The sequence below is a fragment of the Poecilia reticulata genome, linkage group LG5, assembly GCF_000633615.1.
Source record: "Poecilia reticulata strain Guanapo linkage group LG5, Guppy_female_1.0+MT, whole genome shotgun sequence".
NCBI classification, from domain to species: Eukaryota; Metazoa; Chordata; class Actinopteri; order Cyprinodontiformes; family Poeciliidae; genus Poecilia; species Poecilia reticulata.
Genome location: NC_024335.1, coordinates 8243397 through 8269107, shown reverse-complemented (window position 1 = coordinate 8269107; position 25711 = coordinate 8243397). Strand labels below are relative to the sequence as shown.

At 39.0% G+C, this 25711-nt stretch overlaps 1 protein-coding gene across 1 annotated transcript in view; it reads left to right on the top strand.

Annotated features, from left to right (window-relative positions):
- LOC103464401 (zinc finger E-box-binding homeobox 2) overlaps positions 1-23212 on the top strand; it is a 48514-nt gene extending 25302 nt beyond the window's left edge. Inside the window, exons 2-8 of the mRNA XM_008408460.1 lie at positions 11688-11972; positions 13990-14199; positions 17289-17482; positions 17643-17754; positions 17993-19476; positions 19591-19774; positions 21134-23212. Of these exons, the coding sequence (XP_008406682.1) occupies positions 11688-11972; positions 13990-14199; positions 17289-17482; positions 17643-17754; positions 17993-19476; positions 19591-19774; positions 21134-21747 (3083 nt within the window). The 3' untranslated portion in view covers positions 21748-23212. The remainder of the gene's footprint in view (positions 1-11687; positions 11973-13989; positions 14200-17288; positions 17483-17642; positions 17755-17992; positions 19477-19590; positions 19775-21133) is intronic.
- The last annotated feature ends 2499 nt before the right edge of the window (positions 23213-25711 follow it).

The window sequence follows — 25711 nt, the reverse complement described above, 5'->3', positions numbered from 1 at the left end:
GGGAGTGGGTGGGGAGGAACTGGAAGACAGTCAGAAAAAAGCAGAAATCTGGGTGTGATGGTATCTGAGAAAGAAAAAAAAAGGCACAGTGACACATCTTTTCTATGTTTTAAACCCCTAGAGGTTACATGTTGCTTCTCAGAATCTTTTGGTGTATCATCTCTTATGGCAGGGTTGTGATGTCTGTGTGAACCAGTGGATGGCGCCACTACTGTATATTAACCAGGCAGGCGGGATTGCGTTGCTGGTGGGCTGTCAAATAGAGAAAAATTAGTAAATATATAGCAGACAGTTTGATCAAATTATTGTGCAGTCATTCTGTCTTTTTGCTGAAGCTYTGACATTTATAGTTACAGTTTAATGTTTGTTTGTCTTTTTCTGACCCTCTGCTTGTTCATGCTGGTTCCACTGACATTTTCGATGTAATTGCAGAATATTTTGCCTTTGATGTAGTAAACATTTTTGTTTTATAAGCCCTTCATCCCTGAAAACACCTCTTGTTGGCCAAATTTAAAATAGACAAAGCCAGTGGGATACCAGACATATTTGTCCCAGCCTCAAATCAGATCTTTACTGACAAACCTAAAGYTTCAACTGAACCAGAAAAGAAAAGAAAAAAAAAGAAAAGAATCCCACATTCTTAGCTGTTAAGCTCAAAGTGAAGTTTTACTTAGCTTGTAACTCTCTTAAAAAAAACTCCAGAACCTTTGTACCCTGTAAGAGAATGTTTTAATATTCAAAAGGAGCCTCTATTGTGTGGTTTGTTGCACCAACGTACAAAATAAAGAGCCACATCAGAGGCCTGGAACGGTCCCTGAGCATTTTCATGTGTAAGTAAAAGAAAAAAAAAAGAGGGAAAACAAATTTGGAGGGGGGAGACGGGGGTATTTATAGAGTGGTGTGAGAGTCTCTGCAATGACAGGAGCCTAATGAAGCAGAGTTTGGGTTTTTGATTCACAATGCGGTGAGAGCGTGGGTCCCTCTGTGACCGTTACTGCATTCCGGCACCGATCCCTCGGCACACGGAAACCAGCGCCGGGGCCGCAGGGAGGAGGCGGAGGGCCAGCTCCAAATAACGTGTTCCTCTAACCGAACTAACCTTTCTCACAAACACTCGTCTCCCTTCCACAGCAGCAGATGCACAAAGGGTGTGATGGCAATTACACTGTTCATACCTATAGGAAGAGCATGAGCTCAATTGCTCGGCTGCTTTTTTTTCACAGAATGTGAGTCAAATACACGGTAACTGACTCAGATGAAGCGGTTCTGCTTGGCCTGATAGGGAAGTCCAAAGTGATGCAGCCAGTGTGTCATATTCTAACTTTGATTTGTATAAAAGTGAAGTGCTTGAAAAGGTTAGTGAGAATGGATGCAGTCAGAAGCAGGGCRTCACTGTTATTCTGGTGAGTTTTGAATTATTTCATTTCCTGATAAAACTTGATATTGACATTAAYTTAAAGTTACTTAMAAAATWTTCAAGACAAAAATGATGTCTGCTTAAAACTCGGATTACAGTTTTGCTGAAGTGTTGGTGTCATTTTTTTCACACTGTCACATTTAAATAAACACATTTTACATTTTATTGGAATTTTAGTTTATATATGATCAYAAAGATGTGCAAGATTAAAAAATACAATATCTGGTTTTCAATACTTTTTAAACTTAAAGAGCAGAAAAGAGCAAGTCTCTGGGGTATTTCTCCACCAGCTTTGCACAACAAGATGAGAAAATGTTTGCTAATTTTTCTTTGCAAACAGCTCATGCTCCGTCAGRTTGTMTGGAAACCATCTKTGAACCTCCAATTTCAAATCTTGCCTCGCACTTTCAATTGAACTTTGGTCTGGACTTTAATTGGGCCATTCTGATAAATATATGCATATTGTTTGAGATGAAACACACTGTCTGAGCTCAGGCTCCRTGTTTAGAGTTGCTGTCCTGCTGTAAAGTGAACATCTGCCTCAGTCTTTATTTAATATTTTCAAAGTTACTTAACATTTATCTCCCCAATAATTCTGACTAGTATTCCTGTCCGTGCTGGAGAATAGTATGGTGGTTTCCACCACCATGTTTCACCATATTTTATTTTGCATGTAGGCAGAAAAAAAAATCTACTTTTGTCTAATCGTAGCACAGTCTTACACAGGTTTGCTGTKACCTTGACATTGCTTGTTCAAAACCTTCTTTCTTCTTTAAATGCAAGATTCATGTAGGCAGTTTTTCTCACCGGAGCTGATCTCTACAGCTCCTCCAGAGTTGATATTGGCCTTTTGGCTGCTTCTTTGATTAARGCTCAGAGTGGCTGGTCTGTCAGTTTAGGTCTTCCTTATGGACTGAACATTGACRTTTGAAATATTCATGGCMTGGGGCTCTTTAAATGGTATGATGTGTTTGTTAAGGTTTCGTGCTGYGTTTTTGTTTACCAAGTCCACTTTTGAGCAATTTGTTGCACTAGTTTTTATTAAGGGGTATCAGGGACAAGGGATCTGAATGCACACCATACTTTGGAAAACCATGGGTCATTGTACTTAAGCTTTAAAACAATATTGTACATCATATTTTACTGAAAATCCATTAAATGTCTTGGAAGTTTGTGACTATACTGCAAAAAGTTGCGAAGTTAATTCACGGTGTGTGCATGCTGTTGTACAGAAACAGCCGGAGCCTCTGTTTCTTTTAGCCACATTAGTCACAAGCTGCCTCTGAAGTTCAGAAGTGTCATATTTTCAGTAACCAACATGGATGTGCTTTGAAGTTTAGGATCCGTGTCAATCAAGGTACCGTGTTTGTTTTAAATGTCAATGTGGTGGTCGACAGGACAGGTAAACACAYGCTGGCAAACATGCAGGCAGCAGCACACAGGAAACCTCTAGAGGAAGAAGAGAGACAACCACAGAGGCTTTTTGTACACCTCTCCTCGCACACCTTGTCTCCTTTGTGCAAAGAGAAAATCTGTAATTGTCGCATTCCTGAATGCAAGTTGGTAATTATGTGCGCCAAATGGCCAGTTGTCACTGTGTTAGCAGGAGAGAAGTCAGTATTTGTCCCGCCTCAGTAGGTTTTTAGCAATTTTGTCTCTTAAGAAGAAAACCACATTACAAGAAGCAGAGTTGTGAAGCAGCACTTGTCAAATTCTTTTTTTTTTTTTCAATATTTAACATCTAAAGTTCAGACACTGTAAGGTTGGAAAAGGTCAATTCAGTGAAGCATTGAATGCATAACTAATACGCTTCGTATGAAACTACTTTGAGATCACTGTCGGATCTATGTGTTAGCCTTATAAAAAGAAAAAAATGCATGTCTACAGTTGAGTCACCACAACCCAGAAAAAAGATAGAATGGGTGAGAAATATATTGTGCTGTGTCTCCCAGTGAGTTTCAGTGCTCTTATTGCTTCACCGGTGCAYCTTTTTAGTACGATTACAGGTCTAGACCATGACGCTGTCAGACATTTCCTGTCTTTGTCCATTTTCGGTATTATATTTCTTCCTGCCTCCTGTTCATATAAAAAACAATCAACCAACTATTGGATCTATGTGGAAATATAGGAATATTTTAAGTGTGCTGCAGTCTGAACTCAATACCACTTAACCCATTTGCTAATTCTGTGCATTATTTATAACCTGGACGAGATTCTCAGTATGCTTGAGTAACGCGAGTAGGAGGCGATTAGGCTCTTGAGATTTTCTAAAGGAAAGGTTTTTTACAGACACTAGTTAAAGGTGAAGATACTTGCAGACGGGTGGGAAAAGCAGACAAGCTGTTGTCATCTCAGCGTCATCATGAGGAGGACTTGCCTCTCCCAGTAGAAGAAGGCTGTACAGTAAGTTGGAACTCCATTCTAACTGTATCTGTGGTGGTTTTTACTGTACGGTCTTTCGGCTTGTTTTGCTGTCAGTTTTTAATCTGTCAGACTTTTGAAGTCGCATCGGGGCAACTTTCCACGAAGCATATGTGTGGTTCACTGCTATGTGCAGTGATGTGACATGGAGATAGAAAGCAGCAGATCAGTCGAGCAGATACCAATTGATTTTTTCAAATGTCTCTGCACTTCGAACGCAGCCGTCTTCTCTGGGGGCAGCGTTTGTTAATTGGCGAGCGTCTTCAATAAAAAGAATCAGATGTGAAAACTGAAACTAACATCCGCAAAAGCCCCCACTAAAAGCATTACTTGTTGACAAATCAATTTTGTGTGTATCGGTGAGTGCGTTGGTGGCTTTGAAGCTAATAAAATGAGGAAATGGGTTTTAACTTTGTGTCATAAAGGCCCTAATTGAATAGAACTCTTRAATACGAGCTGAACAAAGATGAAATGGTTTCGGTACTACCACTTTGCTTTCACAGTTTAAAGATGACTGCTTAATGTGCAGATTTATTTGCTCTGATGTCATCGCAAAGCTTTAATCAGTATGAGTTTATTTCTTTAGCTGAGTGTACAGATGTCACTGCATCTCTGTGGTGTTTGTCGAAATGCTCTGACAGGGTGGTGCCTCCTAATGAGAGGGACATCTAAAGGGCTGTGACTTCTTCTCCTTCTTCTTCTTCTTCTTTATCTTCTTTTTCTTCTTCTTCTGCTGTGGGAGCAGATTCTCCTAAAGCTTCTCGTGCGCGCACACACACACACGCACGCACACACACACACACACACACACACACACACACACACACACACACACACACAAAGTTATTCATGTTGTGCTTGATGGCATTGTGCATCGACAAGACAGCGGTGCTTCTAATTTTGCCAACACATCATGTTTGTTTGTTTTTCTTCACATCTCGGTGTGTATTTGTGTTGAGGGAATTTCCCTCTGCGCCATGCTTTTCACAGTTTGACATCAGCCGGACGACAGTTTGTTACTGTTTCTTTCTGTCTGTTTTCCTTCATTCTTCTGCTGCGCTCTTATCCAATTTTCTTGCAACAAATTTGACTTTGTCTCTCCCTGTCTCGCTCCTTACGCTCCCAGTGAGTTTCTTCAACCACTTTGTTCCCCCCCAGCATACACAAGGCTGAAACTAGAAGCGTAGCGAGCATGCAGAATCACAAAATCACATTTCAGCGTCTTCCTCCTCTCTGAAATAACCTTGATAGTCTCCATCGCAGCGTTACACTTTCAGTCTCAGACTCTCACCAGAAGCCGTCTGCGAAACGTCTCCGTGTTTGCCTGTGTGCGTGTGCTTGTATGTGTGTGCCTCACTGCCAAACAGCTTTAAGCCTGCTGAACTTAAACTTTCTCTTTAGCGTATTTGTGCACTTTTGTATAATTTGACAATTATTCTGTTTTTGTTAAGTGGGCATAATGATCCTATTTAATGCAAAACGTGCTGAAGAAAACTGGAAAATAGTGTTCAGAAAGTCCATCATGCTTTTTTTTTTTTTTTTTCCAATTTGTAAATTTCCCCTCACCTGATTTCAAGCACAATTTTCATTTTCCCCAGGGAATCTTCAGAGCATTAGGTGCCCCACCATCATGAATAAGCCTGACTGGCACTTCTGAATCATCTGCTCTTTCACTCTTCCTGTTAAAGCAGGTAAAGACCAAAGCAGAGCTGCCCAAAGTGCCAAAATCAAAAGGCGCCATCACCTCGAGCGCCTCTCTGTGTCACTGACTTGCCGCTGCTGAGATGAAGATCAGGTGGGAGGTGTTTGCTTTCAGTTGCGGTCCTTCCCTGACTCATTATATGAAAAGTCACAGAGCAGGTATGAGTAGGGGAGCTGCTGCCACCGCCAGAATTTCTTAAATGACATGTTTGATTTCTGCCGTGCGCTAGAAAGAGAAATGATCGCTGTCAACAGGAATGAATGTGGACATAGCTCATCTCTGAACCGCTCACATAGGTACTGTAAAAAAATGATTTTACGCTCATCTTCCTGCTCTGTCATTCTGTGTAGCATGTGGGTGTCGGTGACCCCCATGTGGTTATTTATTGAGTTCAAAATAGCATTGTGTCTCTGCTGAAACATGTCAAATCATCGCCAGTAAAAACATTCTCTGACTAACATAGAAAACAGGTTAAAATACAAAATACTAGCCTACTACAATGAATAGAAGTAAATAAAAATCTACAGTACAGTGCAATAAATTTGTATTTATGCTAATCATCTACGTGTTGCAATGTGTGTCACATGTATTTTCTAGAACAGTAACACAAAAAGATAACCACATACGTTCCTTCTTCCATGTGTTGTGAAAACATCAGTAATGATTTGATGCAAAAACTCTCAGTGTCATAATCAAAGAAATGCATTTAAATTGTTGATCTAACTTGAAGTCTTTCGATGTTACGTAACAGAATTCAGAATTTATTTAAAAATGTGTAAAAGTTTATTATTTTGTTGTCGAATAAAATCAACATATTATTTGGTTTGAAATAAAAAAAAGACACTTTAAGAAGTAGCAGTTTTTGATTGGATGTGTTTCTTACCTCTGAAATTCCCAAAACAATGTTTTGCTCTGGATTTATTTGTATTTGTAGACATTGTCTGGTTGGTTTCATCCTCTGTCAGGATCATATATAGGTTCACTTCCATCCTTAGCGCTTTATAGACTGTATTGCAACGCTCATGGTGCATATTTTTTTCATTTGTTAAAAAATAAGCAGAATGGGATCAGTGGCACCGTGTGGTAAGCTGGAGCCTAACCTTGTTTGTTGCCTTTTAAAACCAAAAGAAACAAACAAGGTAATTCCAAGGTAATTATTGCCTGCTTTTACCATTTAGCCGCATAATTACTGAGCCAATACCGAATCACATGTGTGCATCGTAAAATAAACTGCAGCCCCGCATGTTGCTGTACAGTCAGATGCCCTCTGGTACATAAACAAGAGCCAAATTAGGCCAGCACCAATGTGGATTTGCACTTTTAGAAAAAAAGGTTGTATTTGCGTCGTTTCTCTCTTTCTTCATATGCCTAACTCATTTATGTAATTGGTATTTATGATTGCCACACATGAACTTACTTCTGGTTTGGTCACCTCTGTTTTTGGAACTCTGACTCAGATATGTAAATAATCAAAAAAAAAGAAAAAAGCACTTTGCTCAACAGATTTTCAGATTAGACGCCGTGCTGATCACACACAAATACATAACAAGAAAAGACAGTGTTTATTTTCATAAGAAAACTACTTTACTGCTTTAAGTGGGCTTGTTTCTGTTGGACATGTTATAATTCTTCAACATGTTTGGTTTCAAACACAAGGGGGGAAAGGAGGAGACAGATCAAACTTTTTGTTGGAGTGTTTAATCTGAAGTCGCTGTTGTTGTCAAATGATCAGAAACAACCCCCAGATCGATCGACATTGTCTACCATGATGCAGCACACTTCAGTTATTACTGTCTGGCTATGACTCATGAGCTTCCCACACACATTACATTGCATGCGCAACTCCAGCACGCCGTTTTCTACTGCACTGGATTCCAATAAGTTACACACTCTTCAGACTCTCTCACAGTGTGCGGGTCCATCGCCCCAAACACACTCTGCACTTCTGCAAGCAGCCCTTTGCTTGCAAACACTAAGATGGCCAAGGAAGGATATGAACATAGGAACTTATGATTGCTGTGTGCACATTCATTGCTCGTCAAAATTTAGGGAAAAAAAAATGTTGCAAACGTTAACTGGTTTTACTGCATCGTACATCTTATTTTCTGCACATTTTTGTCTTTGTCTTGAGGGGGCTTTAAGTATTGGTGAAATTATTTTAATAAGTGAAATAAATAAGGAAAACACATCAAATTTAGTTACGTTTTTAGCTGGTGACAGTAATTTCAGTTAAACAAACATGACGTTTTCACTGTCGGAAATACTTCAAAGGAGTCAATCAAGACTTGTAAATTAAATAAAAAATGATGTAACGGCCTAATTTCTGTTTCTGGAGCATTTCACCAAGTGCAGCCACCAGTGTTTGGGCAAGCAGCAGCTAACAAATTTGACACATTTTTAAACCACACTTTATTGTATATTTTCTATAGCAATTTGTTGTCAGCAGTCAGAACACTGAATGTAGTGAACATTCACACTATTGTGTTTTTAAGAGCAAAGGTAATACTGTAAATAATCAAACATAGCAGAGCGCAACACATATACATATACATACATTGTGAAGTCCATCTGCTGTGTTGATGCTGTCGGAAAAATAAAACTACTCGTCAAATTGTTTCAGGCATAAATCGCTGTTTTATTATTAGAGATGACTGAAGCAGTCAGAGTCAAACAATGGCTGTATTTTAAAAGAAAAAAACATGCAGCTGTCTAATTTCTCTCTGCAGAGCGTAACACAGAGGGCTTCCAGTAGCGCTTCCGCAAGCAGCGGTTAACAAAGTTAATACATTTCTCAATTGTCCTGCTTATAACATGTCAGAAAATGAAAAAAAAATAAGATACAGTTTGCACAGTGCATTCAGACTGTAGTGTTTTTGTCTTTAAAATGAGTACCATAAATTATTTTAATTAAATTGTGTTGTCCCCTTTGTGCGACAAAAAAGGCGGTTTCTATTCTATTTTAAAATCATAAATCACAGTGTATATGCTTCATGGTTTTTTGTTTTTTACTATGTAGATTTAAAGGTTGTGTCTTGTTTTATTTGTCGAATTGATACATTGGACAAAATATTTTAAAGAAAAAATGATCTTTTTTGTTTGTTCTGTTGAGTATTTGCAGTCATTTGGCTGCGGTAGCGACAGTCCTGACAAGCAGGTATCAAGTTAAACAGACAATCCAAGTGCCACTTACATCAATAAAGCTACAGCGTATGATATATTATTAATAACTTGAATAGGAAGCCGGATTTTTAAATTCTTTATGATTAGGCTGCTTGGGTAGTCCGTGATCTTCAGGTACCTCTTAGAGCTGCTGGCTCAGCAGCTTGTAGAGCATGCAGTGGGCACAGAAAGGTGGTTCTTAATGTAAAACCACTCTGAGACTAGCAGCCTTTTCTGTACAAAGGTTCAACTTGTGAAACTGGTTATCAGCAGATGTAAAACTTCCCTGTCAAGCCTTATTTCAAGAAGGAGAATCAGGTCTGCGATCATGAATGACTGAAACCTTTTCCAAGTATTGTGCTTAGTTTTTATGGATTAATTAATGCTGAACATGAATATTTGCAGTCTAATCTTTGCATTATAATGTTTGCTTTCATGTAGCCTAAAGTATTGGGAATTAAATTAGGCCACAAATGTTGAAGCCGTTGCAAAGATACAATAATAAAGGAATTAAATGTAGACATGCAGCTAAACGTTAACCTACTTAGCGTCAGGTTTTAGGCTGTTTGAGGCAGAAGGGGAATTTGTGTTACGTTCTTTCCCTTGGAGACGTGGCCAAACATCCTCATATAGCGCAGTTATAAAGTGTAAATAACAGAGACGTTTACCAGAGATGCCCTGTTTATTTTCTCTGCCTTCTGCTTGCATCTGCACTGTGTTTTAGGGGCAATCCAAAACAAAAAAAAATCTGAGTGTTTAATAATCAATTACTGCTTCAAAGCTGATTTCTTGTAAAACGTTATTAATAAATGCCATCATGTTCAACAGCTAAACCGGTAACCTTTTAAAACCTTTGAGTTGAGCTGTCCTGGTCCAACTACAAAAACTTTATTTGAAGAATGCTGCTGGTGTACAAATAAATCAGTGTACCAGATAATGAAAGCCATCCCAGCTGTGTGCTATTTAATGACATCCCATGTGGACTCAGCGTCACTCACTGTCATGAGAGAGAAAATTAAAGCCAATTTGACGCTAATCAGCAACAGATTTTCCTCTTGCTCTATCCGACTATCCCAAGAAATTCCCACGGGGGGCTCGTGGGTTGACTTTTACACCATCACATAACATTGTACGGTCGTCCAGTCACAGTACAGCACAGCTGATGACCAATTTCAGCCCTCGCAGGAACAAGTCATTCTTTCCTATGTAAGCACACTCTGAGGAGTGCGCTCTGGCTGAGTGGCCTTGGTTGAATCACAACCTAGCATGAGTGTGGTTCATACGGGTGGTTTAATGAGACTGGGGCAGAGGAGAAGGAGCTGATACAAACTGAAACACATGTAGGAGTTAATTTTGAGATTAGCTAATCAGAGAAAATAATTGCACATGCTGAGTTCAGAGTGTTTTTCAGTGTTTGTGATGGTGGGCCGCCCCCTCTGTGGCAGCGGGACCCCTGTTGCTCTTTCAGTATTGGACTGACTGTACATGCTGCGTGTGTGTGAGTGGGCCTGTCATCCGTAAGTGAAGCTGATGAGAGTGGCTTTGCATTAGGTACCTTGTTGTGCAAGACGCTTGACTTTTGAAACAATGAGAGCAGCGAGCTTTACTGGAAAAGTAGAAAGCAAATTTATCATAACACTTTGTGTCTCCCCATCCACAAAACAGATTTTTTTTTTTTTTACAGTTTCTGCAAATTTATAAACAGTGTAACATTTATTTTATGCTTTTCTTCAAATTTAAGAAGAAAAGTTATGAAGTGGTTGGAAATAAAAATAAAAAAAATAGGGTAGAATCAAAATAATCATAATTCATTTGAAAGTGTCCCATTTGTGCTCTTAAATTGTTCTTACTTTGTTGAAATTAGATATCACTAATCAGAGAGAGGAGAAAAAAATAGCCTTCTAAAAAGAAAAAAGAAGAAGAAGCATTGGGAATAGAGTCCTAAAGCTGAAATCCCAGCCATGTGTTTGTGATTGTCATTTATTGTCTCTGCCGTGGGAAAAACGAATTCGCCTTTTCACTGCCGCAGCAGCCTGAGCGGGGACTGGAGGAGGGAAACTCTTTACCTTACAGCGCTTCATGTTTACTTTTTACTGCATTGTCAAAATGAAAATACGCAGTTCTCTGTAATGGTGCTATAAAATGTTTTTACTTAACATTTACAAATAAAGAATATATATATATATATATATATATATTTTTTTTTTTTATAACAAATCATTTCCATAGAGATCACCGTAAAAATCAAACCACAGTAAATAGAGGAACGTCTTTAAAAACTAATTAATTATAACTCTATGTGCAGTGGTGTTTATGCATTAGAATCAAAACCTGGACATTAATTTATTTGTTTGAGAAGATTGTGAAAGGAAAAGAATTTGAATTACTATAATTCAAATTCACAAGGCAAATCATAAATCTGACATTGAAGTTTTCAGATTGGAATCTTGAATTTATACTTTAAAAAACTGTTTATTTTAAGAAACTGTTATTTTTGTAAACTAAAAACAATTATTTTAATTGTATTTATTGTTGTTTTGCACATTACACCTACTGATCATAAAAGCATATTTGAAATGTGCTAAATTTACATGCAAACATAGGACAAAGATAAGTGAATATAATTTCTACTATTTAAGATGTACATATATTTTGTGTTCTCCCTGTTTTTTTTTGTGTGTGTTTGTCTATTTCTTCTCTGACTTGGAAAAACTCTTTCGGAAATAAATAGTTAATTTATGTATCTTGTTTAAAACTATATTTAAGAACTCAATCCTGTGAGCCAGTGCATTCAGTTTTATTTCAAAAAAAGGTTGGACACACATGCTCGACTGCATGTCTTTATTCAACACAGAACGAAATACTATAACTTATTAATCACACAGAAAGATAAATGAGCATGTTTTCCTTTCGCTACATTCCTAAAAGACTCCTGTGTTTAAAGTTTCTGTCTCATCTTCTCAGGTTTCTAATCATTTCCCTTCACAGTGGACGCTGAGCAGGTCAGCTCTCTGGGTTCGGAGGAAGACGATGAGGTGGGCTTGTGGAGCCTGGAGCCCCAGGACTGCCACGAGAGCCTGGACAAGACGAGCCTGACACCCAGCGAGGTGACGGAGGAGCCCAGCAGCCCTGCCCACTCCACCCGGCCGCTCGGCCTCAGCCCTGGCAGCAGGATCTGCTGGGGCCAGGTGGAGCCAGAGGCCCCGGCTGAGGAGGACGCCACCTACGCGTCCGCCGACAGGGAGGGGGACCAAGAACCACTGAGGATGTACTGTAAGTCCTAAGCTGCAGTAAAATGGCTCTACTGTATATGTAAACAAGTTAGTGTTTTTCTGATGCAACAAAGGGCCATTCTCACCTTCATATCAACTCCTTTTGAAACCATGCCTTCCCTACGAGTTGTTGCTTTTTCACTTTTCTCTTTGAAAAGGCTTCTTTCTGAAAGCATGACAAAAGAACTCATCCCACACAAAGTCACCATATTTCCATGCATCAAAGAGGTGACGTTACGGTACTGAAATCAGCACTACACAACGTGAGGCTTTCTCTTTTATTTAGCGCAGATCAAAGGCTCTCGCTCGGCTTGCCTACTAACAATCACTTAGCTCCCTCGCCTCGTGTGATTTGGTCCTGCCTGATGAAGGCGAAGCTGAGTTTTTACAACACTCAACCACACAGGCTCTTCCCCTCACCACATAAAAATGGCTCAAAATATGCCAACATCTGCAAACATTTGAAAAATCTTCCTCAAAGTCACCATGGGGAGAGTTGATTGGCTTGAGCCATGATAGGAGGCGCCCTTGCTTCTCCACGAACATCAGTGGCTTTGTCTCTCTGCCCGCCTGTCACTGCACTCAGGGGTACGAGTGAGAAGGAATTCTTTAAATCTAACTTGATATCTGGCCAACAAGCTTCATGATTTTAATATTTCATCTGTCAATCTTTATGTAAACAATTCAATCCCGATAGATTCACTTGCACAGTGGCGTTTTTTTTGGGGGGGGTTTTTTGCGATTTAGCCTCACGCACACCCACAAGATTGCTTTTGCTCATGCATGCATGAACAAAGCGTGGAAACTCGCGCAAACACTGAGCGAACACTTTAAAGCGTATAACAAATTAATGGAAAACACAACTGCACCCAAAGCTCAGTCATACTTAATCAACAAGAACGCTGACTTCAGAAACCTTTGTAGTTCAGCCACAAATGAAAGTAGTACAGTGGTGTTGCAAAAGTTTTCACAGACCCCTGAAGTTTCTCCCATTTTGTCACAGAGCAGCCAGAAAGTTCAATATCTTCACAGGATTTATGTGACAGATTATCACAAAGTGTCACAACACTGTAGAAAACATAGCTTTCTTACATTTTTTGCTAATAATAAAACAATATGCATTTTTATTCAGCGTTACTCTGAAACCCTTAAATAAAATACAGTGAGAACTACTGCCTTTAAAAATAAACTAATTAGTAAAAATAGTCCAGTTCTGTAAAAGCCTCAGAGGTTCGTTGGTGAACAAAGAGCAACATAAATACCAAGAACACAGCAGAACGAGTTCCCAAAACCAGGCCTTTATGAAAGAGCATCTAAAATAAAGAATGTTCAAAAGGAAGCTGTACGAAGTTATGTTTAAAGTTTTAAATAACCCAATCATGGGACAAAGGAAATCAGTGTAAGGAGCTGCTCTGGTTGGATGAAACCAAAATCAAACTTTTTGGCCTGCAGACAAAACAGCCTGTGATTAAAAACAAACACTCCCCACTGTGAACCCTGGGGATGGCAGCATCATGCTGGGGGGATCATTTTCTTTAGTAGCTGGTCAGACATTGTAGGAAAGTGATGGAGCAAAATGCAACACAATTCTGGAAGAAAACAGGTTAGAAGCTGCATAAGATGAGGCAGAGGTTCACAGTCTAGCAGGAGAACAAACAACCAGAACTACAATCAAAGTCCAGATCTATATCCATTTGAGAATTTGTGAAAATACTTAATCGCCAGTTTCCAGCTTAAGCCACTTTATAAGAAAGAACAGTTTAAAAATTCAGTCTTTAGATGTGCAAATCTGACTCATCCAATAGCCTTGCAAATGTAATTACAGTAAACGTGATTCTGCAAAGTATTGACACAGGGGAAATATAAAAGCAATGCATCCCACAATTTAAATTTAGTTGTAAAATACTTTTAAAACCCTTTTATTAAGAACTTGTTCTCCAAAAAAAAAAAAACGAGACCAATAGACCGACTTTCAGCAAAGCAGTTGCATTTAGCAACGTTGTTCCTTTTTCTGACAGGTAAGAGCTCAGACGCCCAGAATGCTTTTGAGGATCTGGCCCATTATGAATTTGTGGCTCAGCTGAGGAAGGCCTCAACCTCAGCCGGTGTGTTGGACCACCTGAACCATAACGGCACTTCGGCTGCTTACCCTCCGAGCAGCAGGCACGATGAGCTCCCGCCTGCCATCTGGTCCCCAGGAGCTCAGCACTGTTCACCTGAAGGAGCAGGTACGCTGACAGAGAAAGCTGCGGCGGTGCTAGATTAAACATTTTTAACAGCTAGATGTCGATGGTTTCTTTTTAAAATGTTTTCTAATGAAAAAAAAAACAGTCACAGGCTGATAGAAAACTGTTGTGATAATGCAACTATCTGATCGTAAATGCTTGTGCAATTTTGAGAGAACGGAAAAACCAAATGAGTGTTTTTTTAAAAAATATTTTACATATTGCGTTGTTTACTGCTTCTCGCTCACTAAGGAACTGATCAGGTACTGGAAAAGTGACTCATTCAAATGGTAGTAAAGTAAATTAAATTACTTAATTTAGCCACTATTTTTTCTCTTTATTTTATATGAAACACGTCATATTTATATTTGGTATTGTGCCATACCATGCTAACTTACAGTCCAGTGTTTTATCTACAAAGAACACAAAAAATATGATTAACGTTCAGTTTCTGCATGAAGAATAGATGGGAGGTCAGAGACACCTACTCATAAAGCACATTAATGAAAAAATTATTTTTGATTCACAAGCTGTGCTTTGAACACAAAACATAACATGCAAAAGCAAATTGTATTTAATCGCTTGAAGATTTGAGTTAAAAAGAACACCTGGTGCTAAGAAGAGAAATTTATATCCAGATTCTTGTGCTTGGGGGCAAAAACGTCATTTAATTTTAGACGTTTAATGATACGTATAAACTATTCTTTTTACTAAAATGTTTGTGAATCTTAAAGACAATAATTAGGTCCACCAGTTTGAATTTGCTGTGTTTTTTTAATCTAATCTACGCAGGATTTGAAGATGATTAATTATCGTATTGTTTATCATTAACTCTGGAAAACTATATTTTAATAATAGTATTTTGTGGTTATAACTCTTAATTGGTGATGTTTGCAAACCCCAAGGACTGACAGTACGGTTGGAATTAATACTGTTGGTTTCACGACATCATGAAGAAATATCCGTATGTTCAGAGAACATAATTAAATACAATTATTCTATGCTGTAATGCAGCACAACTCAATAAAACTGTTGTATTTAAGTGAGTTACACAGATTTTCAGCTGGATTCATTCTCTCCAGAAGTTGATCCTTAGAAAAACACTGTTTTGGTGTGTTCATTAATTTATCTTTCTATTTTCCGTATTTTTAAGCTATTGAGTTAATTGTGTGTTACTTTACCTTACCTCAGCTTTACTACTTTTTATACCTTTAACAAAATGGAGTTAGATTTTATATCTGCATCCAAAAATGTTATCTGACATCAATTTGTTTGAACAGATAAATGTATTACTCTAAAATAATTATTATTACCAATAATAATTGATTATTAATTTCTTAAGCAATTGTTGGCTGTTTCAACCACAGACATCCTTTAACTTATTAGTCACACTGAGTTGGGTGCTGGCCTCATTATCCTGGTTTTGTGGCTGAGAAGTTCTACTGAAAAACTCAGCTGAAATAGGTGGTGAGTGAAGCCCCCACTTATTGGTGAACTAAAACTTAAAACCACAAGATTCTCACCGGGGAGATAATTAGCAAAGCTATGAGCAATTCAATATCTTTAATTTGATATCTTCCACAGTGTCATATGTTAGCTCAGTGCAAACTCATCATTAAAAGCAGAACATATTAATGTTGGTCCAGAAGAATAAATGTTGGTCACAGTGAAGTATTTACAGCCCTAACTGTTTTTTTACACTTTGTCACTCCACAACGACACATTTCAATGCGTTTTATTATTGATTGTTATATGAAATTGTGAAGCAGATGAAAAAATAATCAGTTGATTTTTTTTTTTAACACACAAATATCTGAAAAGTGGTGCATTTGTAGAATTCTTACTTAAAGTTTGAGGAAAGTCACGTATGTGTCAGAGCAAACATACGGAAGAAATGCTCTGATCAGACAAGACAACAGCTGGAGGTTTTTGACTTGCATGCAAAAAAACCCGGTTGCAGAAAAATTACTCTGCACACCACTTTGAACGCTCCTCCTTAATGAAATGTGGTGATGGCAGCATCACTCTGTTCAGGGTCGGAGGAGGGACAGGTAGGTAAGTGCAGATCTAAATAAAGAAAACCTGCTAAAGGCCACAAAAGACTTGAAACTGGGGTGGGGGTTCATCTTTGAGTCGGACAAATATACAGCCAGTGCTGCAATAAAATTGTTTAGATCAAAGCATATCGGTCGAGTCGAAGTCAAAGCACCTCAGAAAGACTTGAAAATGACTAGGGAATATTCATGCATTCGAGAAGAGGAGCTATTTTACTGAGACGAATGGTCAGAATTAGTCCCATCCTGTGCAAAACCATTAGAGACATACTAGTAGAGGTTTTAAGCTTTGCAGCAGTAGGATGTAATATTTACTCAGGGAGGCAATGTTTGTTACATTGTTTATTCCTCTAAAATAAATAAAAATCATGTACATACACACAACTTTTACTTCCACTTCACAATTATGCACCACTTTATCTGGATTCACCATATAAAATTCCAATGAAATACATTGAAATGTATGGCTGAAAGGTTTGGACAGATTAAATGAGGACTAATACTTTTGCAAGGGATTGCATATCTAAAATCTGTGACAGTGGTGGGGATCTGAAGATAGTTTCCCTGCTGCTCATTTAATCTAACCACAACTTTAACAGCTCTCCATCTTGAAATAATGCTAAAACTGCACATTAAAGCAAAACAAAAAGAAGAGAAGAAAGGAAACAAAAAGAGGAGCCCCAAAACCACAGGACTGTAGCCTGGAGAATATCATTGTTAGACATTTAGGACTTGTTTGAAAGGGCCAACATTTATGACACCTAAAATATTAAAAAGGATTGCCATTTTGGTATCACATCTTTCATGCACATCCTTATGGTGCCTTGATTTTGAATGATTAATTTGCAATATTGCACAATGCTTATATTTCATTTTTAGCCCGTATTGAGAAAAAAGCCATTTTCAAAGCAAAAAAAAAAGAAAATAAGTCAGTTGGTGAAAAGGCAATAAAAAACCCCAAAGAACGATAGTTATGTTTAATGCACATGTGAAATGTTAATCTGTGCGCTTAAAATGCCGTCTCTCTCCGGACTGCAGATGAAGAACGGAGCCAGCAGGCCTGTCCGTTCTGCCACAGGATGTATCCGCGAGGAGCCTCTTTGAGGGACCATGTCAAATACTGCCAGGAGAGGGAGGGGGGCCACATGGTCTGTCCGCTCTGTGGATACACTGCCACCCTTAGGTCGCAGATGGAGCGGCACCTAGCACTTCATAACCAAATCCAGGACAAGGTGATACACACACATACACACATGCAAATAATCTGAAAGTCTTGAACACCAGTGAAGCATCTCACAGTTTCCGCAGATTGTAGTGATTTTTGTGCACTTTGTTTATATTTTCTAAATCCTTTCATAGTCTAAAGCTGATCACATGTTCCTGTCATCCTAGAGTGCCATCGGTTTGGACCAAAGCATGGAGACGAGGAAGTTCAAATGTCTGGAGTGTGGGAAAGCATTCAAGTACAAACACCACCTCAAAGAGCATCTTCGCATCCACAGTGGTGAGATACAAAATAAGATCAAAACATCTCCACTCACCCTGCATTTCGCCATTGTTTCCACTGAACTGCTAACCGTCACTTACTGTCAGAATTATACAGTATGAAATTATAACCAAATGGATGTGTAATAGGAATGAGCTTTACGTGATTCACGGCGGGACAAGATAATTACGGAAAAAAAGATTACACCCCACTCTGAAGGTATTTTCAACTCACTCTTTGGCATCTCTGTGTTTAGGTGAGAAGCCGTATGAGTGCTCCAACTGCAAGAAGCGTTTCTCCCACTCCGGTTCCTACAGCTCTCATTTAAGCAGCAAAAAGTGCCTCGGTGGGGGAGGGCATGTCGGGGGAAACATGGGGAGCGGCAGCGGAGCATTTAACGGACACAGTCAAAGCGCCTACCACCACTCACTTCCAACATCTCCCTCTGCTGGTGGTGGTAGATCCAGTAGTGACCACAGCTCGCTGTTGGCTTTACAAAACCAGGACAGTATCAGGTCCTTGGGTCATTTACCAGCAGATTCTCACCATCATTCCCTGCAGGATTTCCATCAGAGCTTCCCGGGCACGTCTGACACAGTCAGACTGTGGGATCGCTCACCGGAGCTGTCTCTGAGGAGCGGGATCATTAAAGGGACGACCCTGTTGCCTTATCTTCACTCTGGCACCAAGTTTGACCAGATGCTGCAAGAGATGCTTCACAGAGATGTAAAGATAGAGCAAGACAAGGAAGAGGTAGAGGAGAGGAGGGTGGTCCACAATGGAAGAGGGCTTGAGAGGAAGATATCGCCCGACAGGAGAAGAGAGGTGAGATCAGGTGAATCAGAGAGAGGTGTATTTGGGGTGACGTGTCGTTGGTGCTTGCAGCCCTTCCCGAACATGGCAGTTCTTCTACAGCATGAACACAGCCTCTGTAAGATGAACAGAGAAGCAGTGGAAGCTACTGACAGTTTTCGAAGGAAAGACCTCTCCTCGCCACCTTTATTCTTCCCCAGATCGGCTCTCCATGCAGAAAACACCAAACCAAGTGAAGTAACCAATGGGTTCTCCGGAAACAAGTCCCCTTCACAGAAGCCAAGCTGGCAATCTGTCCCACAACAACTTTTAGTGGCAATGCCGTCTCCTCCTCCCCGCCATGATGCACTGTCTTCTCGCATGTACCTGTCCAGCCAGGATAAAGGTAGTCCAAGCCATCAGTCCCCAGGGATGTCATCCCCTAGAGGCAGGAAAAGAGTTCCGTCTTCTGGCTTCAATTCTCCTGTCTGCATTGACGTCACTAGCGGTCCACCTGAAACCTTGTCTCCTCAAAAAGAAGCTAGCAGTCCATGGTCCACACAGAACGAACCGCTGGACCTCTCTCTACCGAAGCAGCTGTCAGAGCAGAAGGGAAGAAATAAAACTCCTAATGGGATCTCAGGGAGAGGAGAACGGAGAGAGCTTAGGACCCAACTAAGCAGACCAAGTCCAACTTCACATATGCCCCTTCAGCAGTACCCCATCCTCAGCAGCACTGGTGCTCCAGTGTTTCCAGGCTCAGTATTCAATGGGTTTAACATATTCAGCCAAACTGGTGTAGGTCTTCCACTTCACGAGGGCATGATACCAACTCCGTACAGTCAGGCAACTAACAGTCCTAGGTTTCTCTCTCCTATGGCCTACATGATGGAGGCCAATGCAGAAGCTGTGCTGAAAAAGATCTACCAGGAGAGGCAAAGCTTTATGGTGAGAATGTCTTTCTTTTCACCGAAATGTGAAAGATAAGCACAAAATGCACATTGTATTTTATTCCAAACCAAAAAATAACAATGTCATGATGTATAATTGTTGTTTTAACAGGGTGAGGTGTTAAACCGTAGTGCTCTGGACTACCTCTCTTTGACTGATGAGGGGTTTGAAGGAGATGGAGGACCAGGCAGGAAGAGGTTAAAGAAAACAGAAGAAGGGCTTTATGCTTGTGACATCTGTGAAAAAACCTTCCAGAAGAGCAGTTCTCTTCTCCGACACAAATACGAGCACACAGGTCTGTAGCACAAACTGCATCTGCAAAGTCACCGGTGAAAAGAAAACTTCAATGACTTATCAATCCAGTCATTAGAAAAACTAAGTATCCCTTTCCTACTCCCATTGGATTCAAGTGAGGAAACAGCTGCCGGATGTTGTTATTTAATAAACTTGGCCATCATTAAGCGTGTCCAACTCTTTAAAGGCAGGAGATTTGGCACTTTGCTGGTCTGGAGCATCTTGGGTCAGAATTTTATCCCAAATCGTGTCATGTTCAGAGAAACTGGAAAAAAAACAATAGCTCTGTTTTAACCTCAAATAATATGTTAGATGTTAAAGTTAATAGACGTACAATTACCAAAAAATAATATTAATAATAATAATGAAAAAGTATCTTGTTTGCAGAATGAATTTTGGAATCTTCAAAAATATATATGACAGTGTAAATCAGATATCCAAATTTGCATCTAATTTTACCGTAAGAAATCTTTAAAAAAATGTGTTTTGAGCAGACAAAACCTATTTCCTTTCAAAAAACAAAAAAAAACCCACTGGTATGAATATATAGGTTACTTTTAAAAACACAAAAATTCGTACCGAACCGCACCCACCCACCTATGTTGTACCGCTCAGTGGAAACGAGGCCTAAGTAGACATGTTAAGCAAAAACCAGTCATATCAGCACAAACTCTCTACACCAACTATTAAGCATAGTGGTGGATGGGTGATGATTTGGGCTTGTTGCACAATCATGCAGTCATTGAGTTGATCATGAACTCCTCTGAGATAAAGTTTAAAGCTTCTGTCTAATCTCCAGCAGAATGGTTAAACATTTTTATCTAAAGCTATCACAAGTAAAAGTTTAGTGTGATTGTAGGTGAAATTCCATATCTGCTTTAGATTATTACAATACTTATTTAAAATTGCAGAAAGAACTGTTTTACATTTTCTGAACTTTGCTCCGTTAATTGTTAACAAAGAAGAGAAATACTTGATTAAATATGCAGCTTCACCAAAGCAAAAAAAAGAAAAGGCAGCATTGTTTGCAGGTGCTCTTACTTCTAAAGTCCAAGAATAGCCAAGATATATTGAATTTATTTTTAAACAGTTGTATGCATCATAAGCCAGCTCATAACCCATGCATGAAACCACAAGTGGGTAGAGAGCTTAAGTATGTGTTTATGGTTTATGTAACAGCCTGACTTGATGATATGCCAATATCAGCAGAAATTTCACAAATTCTTTCAGAAAGTGTTTTTCACTAAAAACTACTTTATGCTTTCAAAAAAACTAAAGGTTCAACCCTTTATCTGTTTTGAAAAAGCTAATGCATCCATTKTTTTTTTWAAATGGAGGCAACTTTTTTGTGTTGTTTCAGGCAAACGTCCTCATGAGTGCAAGATCTGCAACAAGGCCTTCAAGCACAAGCACCACCTGATCGAGCACAGCCGGCTGCACTCCGGAGAGAAACCCTACCAATGTGACAAGTGCGGCAAACGCTTCTCCCACTCGGGCTCTTACTCCCAGCACATGAACCACCGCTACGCGTACTGCAGCAAAGACCAGGATCTGGACCAGGATCACGAGGACATGCCTCTCACCCCGGGAGCCGGCAGCAGTCTGTTAGGCAGCCTGGGTGAAGACAAATCTCTGTCTGCAGACGACCCACACACGGCCCACTCCTTCCTCAGCGACTCCAGCCTGGACGGAGCTGCGGACACCCTGAAAGAGGGGGAGGAAGAGGAGGAAAGAGTTAGGAAAATGCATGAAGGTTTGTCGGAAGAAGCAGAGGAGCTGGAAAGTAGCCCCAATGAAGGGTCACCCACCGGGGAGAGTGAACTGCAAAATAAGCTTATTAACTGTGAAACAGGAAATCATATTAACATCACAGAGAACCAAATGTGGGACAGAGACACTGAGGACCAGAATGGAGGCTTGGATAAATGTGAAATGAACATGGATTTAACAGAATTACCTAGAATATTAATTTAACATGACCTTATCAAGCTTTAAGACTTTTAATTTTATATATTCCTACATATGCAACAGAGTGTTTTTCTTGTTTTTTACGACAAAATGCACAAAACACCAATGATTTTGTGGCCTTAAATGGATGAAGCCATGCCAGTTATATTTGTGTCAATGGAAAAGACAGTATTTTATCGTGTTCAATAGACTTCAGTTACTTTCAGTGTTATTCCAATTGTTTTGTTTTTGTTTGTTTGGGTTTTTTTTAACCCAAATGGGTTAACTGAACTAAAGTTATGTCACATTTTCGGATGTGGCATTACATAAATCTTCAATGCTTGCTGCTCCCTATTGCACATTAAACAATACTCGTACATACTTGTTTTTAATCTTAAAACAAACGTTTTCTGTCTTTAACAGTTATGTTGGTGTTCATTTAATGTCTGACCAAAGCTTGAAAAAAATAATTTCTGCTCTTAATTAAGTRMACAAAACCTTTTCTATCTTCTGCCATTTCACGTGAGATCCCACATTTTTGTTGTGACATGTAAGTATTTGCTTCAATCAAATCACCTGACTGATTATATTTACTGGAGCTGACTGCATTGTTTGCTGTGAAATCCCCCAAAAAATAATAACTTATTGCCAGGTGAACAACGGTTCTCCGTGGCCTCAGTCAGTCATCTGTTAAATGTTATAAACACGCAGCAAAAAAAAGAGGAACAACGGGAAGGTAGCTGTTTATTCATGCTTCAAGCAAAAAGCAGTGCCCTGCACCTTTTTAAGCGTTTGCCTTACTGGGAAGACAGTCATTTCTGCATCTTTGCATAAGATGTTAACGGGGGCAAAAGATAAACATAGTGTCCGGGGGTTTTTCCCCTTCAGGCATCAGATACCTTTTGGAACGTTTTACCGTTTGTTTGATTATCACAAATTCACCAGGTCCAAAGACATCTGCAATTTCTTGTAATGATTTGCATGCGCTCTGGCCTATTTTTACAGTAACGGAGCATTAACTTGTCAAACACTTAAGCTTTTTTGACGAGGTGTGGCAAGAGGGTCAAGATTCAGGGCGCATAGATCAGCTTTAAACTTCCTCTTTCTGACTGCGGTGTAGTCAACGTGAAAAGTGCCTCAGATGTACTCAGACAACTGTGAGTAATCCGAAAAAGCCTTCGTACGATGAAACTTTGCAGACGGTGGTGCATGAGGTGTGACTAAGCTTGCAGCGCTCATGCATACTGCGTGCCAAAGATACTTCTTGTTAATATATGTGTGTGTGCGAACGTATCACCAAAGACACACCAACTGCTATGCTATTCTTGCATAGTTCCTCACCTGTTATCTTCCAGCAAAAGAACAGGCAAACACAAGTTTCACATTCACTCAGTTGCTGCACACCTTTCTATGGGTCTCTTTTTAAACTGTCTTTTTTTTCCCACATTCATGCAAGTTTTATATAAACTTTTTATATGTATATATATTTTCATTTTTGTAACAGAAATATACAGAATTTGTCTTGAAATTCTTGTATTTCATTTATTTTTCTAATTAAAAATGACAGTTTTTGCACAATTTGTCCTGATTCATGATCTCAGACCCAGATATTATAGAGGGAGAAGATCTTAAAAGCATAAATTATACTTTTACAACTTTTCCCCCTTTAAATTCTATTCAGAAGTGGAGCCGTTGTCTGAAGTTGAGGGAACTGTAAAAAAAAAAACAATAGATAATGCAGGTCAAAATCAAAGTCTGGAGCTTAAATTTAATTTTATCAAATAAACATTTAAAAGGTGATTTATCCTGTGAGGTGGAGGAAGTCAGGAGAATTGTCTGAGTGAACGAACTCTTAGGTGCTTTCAGTCTGGCTGTGATTTACCATAGTGACTGCTTATGACAGAAACTGTAATTTCGGACAGGGCATTGTCACAGTGCTGTGCACAGGCATGCATTAGCATGCTTCTTTGAAAAACTGTGCCACCAAAATACTTGATGGTTTTACAAAACACACTTTTCACCACATAATCAGTTCATGCATTACCATGATGTTGCTGTCAAAACCTTGTCTGTCCACCAAACCCTTACAGCCTGTGTGTAGTTCATTACACTTAAATAAGTTTTTTGTACCTAGCAAGTCATGTCTAGCTAAAGAAATGAAAGTGGAAATGGTGATATACAATTAAGTTACAGCTGCAGTCAAACATTCTCTCTTTTATTTGGGTCAGACACTAAAAAACAGTGGTGCTTTTTAGCACATATTGTGGCCAAACATGCAGGAGGATTGTTTAGAGAGGCTGGTGCTTATTAATTAATTGTTTACTGAATTTGCATTAACCTTTAGACAACAGCTGATTTTTTTGTACTGATGGACACATAAAAAAGTAAAAACTGCAGAAAAAGAAATAATTTTCTTACTTGATAGACCAGATAGGTGATTTAACCCTTATGCACAATTGTCCTTTTTCTTGTTTTTAACCAGATAGATTAGCTCTGTAGTCTGGTCTTTACCCGTTTACGTCCTCTGAAGCAAGCGATATCAGTATGTCTCTTTTTTGGATTGCCAAATATATTCCTGTTAAAAAGAAAGTGTTTTACTAAAGAAAACCGTTATTATATAAGGCATAATCAAAATCTGTAAGACGCTGTACAGATGACACGGCATATCCCACTTCCTCAAAAGAGTTTTATGTGGTCAAAAAATATTATATCATTAATTAACTGAGTTGAAAAGTGATAGAAAGACTAATTACGATGTATTTATATTTTAACACTGTAGGTTTCATACCTTTAAAAGCCAAAGTTGATATAAATTTTGCTCATTTTTAAAGTTACGTCGCTGAATTATCTCAATAGTCCTCAAAACACCAATAAAATCAAATGCTTTTTCAGTTTTCAAAACAAGCTCTGACATTTGTATGGGACATGCTGAAGCGGCGCTGTGACCTCAGCCCAGTCAGTTTCCCATCACTGAAAGCAGTAAACMATCAGCGATCACCAGGGAGTTCTTACTTACATTGTGTTTTTTGTGGCTCTGTCTATTTGCATGATGATTCAGCGATGGTGACTAAATTTCTCTTGTAAACCACCGTGTGGCATCTTTTGATATGTGATATGCTGAGTTTTAGGTTAATGAAAGGTTAAAGGAAAAAACAAATAAACTGTAGCATCAACTTGCTGCAATGGGTGATGTGGATCAGATGCATTTACTTCATGCATCACCAGTGTTTAGTGAACTGTACAAGTACAACTTTTTGTATTTGCAGCACTTTTCTGGTGGAAAAATACCAGTTGTATGAGCAACATGCAGTCTGAACGAGCACAAGTTTAAGTTTCATTTCTCAGCAACATCTGTGAAGTACAGGTGAAGATCAGTGGAGTTTGGCAAGCCCTTCCTGGCATTTAGTTTATGCTTAATTTACTGGCATGAGTCTTTAAAAGGCATTAAGGCAGACTAAAGACATTGATCCATCTCAGCCACAGTCAAATTCTGTTGTGACCATTTTAATCTACTACAGGCCAGTGAGCACCATGTCTTCATTCAGATTTAGTGGAAATTAAATTAGCTTGGAGAGACATTCGGTTAAAAAAAAACATGTAACATATGTAAACATTTCACAGCCCTTTCCACAACTTTTCTAAATATTCCAGACCAAAAACATTTTGTTTTAGTGATACAAAAGTCAAATGAACTGCCAACAGATGCAAAAAAAGAAGAGTTCAAATAAGTATCTAAAATGGGTAGTAAGCAAATTTCTCCAGATGTCTGCAAAGCGGCTGCTGATTTGTATTGATCCACAAGACGTATTTTAGGCGTTGCATAGTTTTAGAGGTATGAATTTCAGGGATAATATTTTTTAAAAATCTAATTTTACCAAATAAAGTGTTTATTAGAAAGAAACTGTGTTTGGTGTATTTTTAGTGGGTGATGAGTAACGTCACTCTAAAGTGAAATAAAAAACACGACAGAGCTCATTTTGCTGCTGTTTAA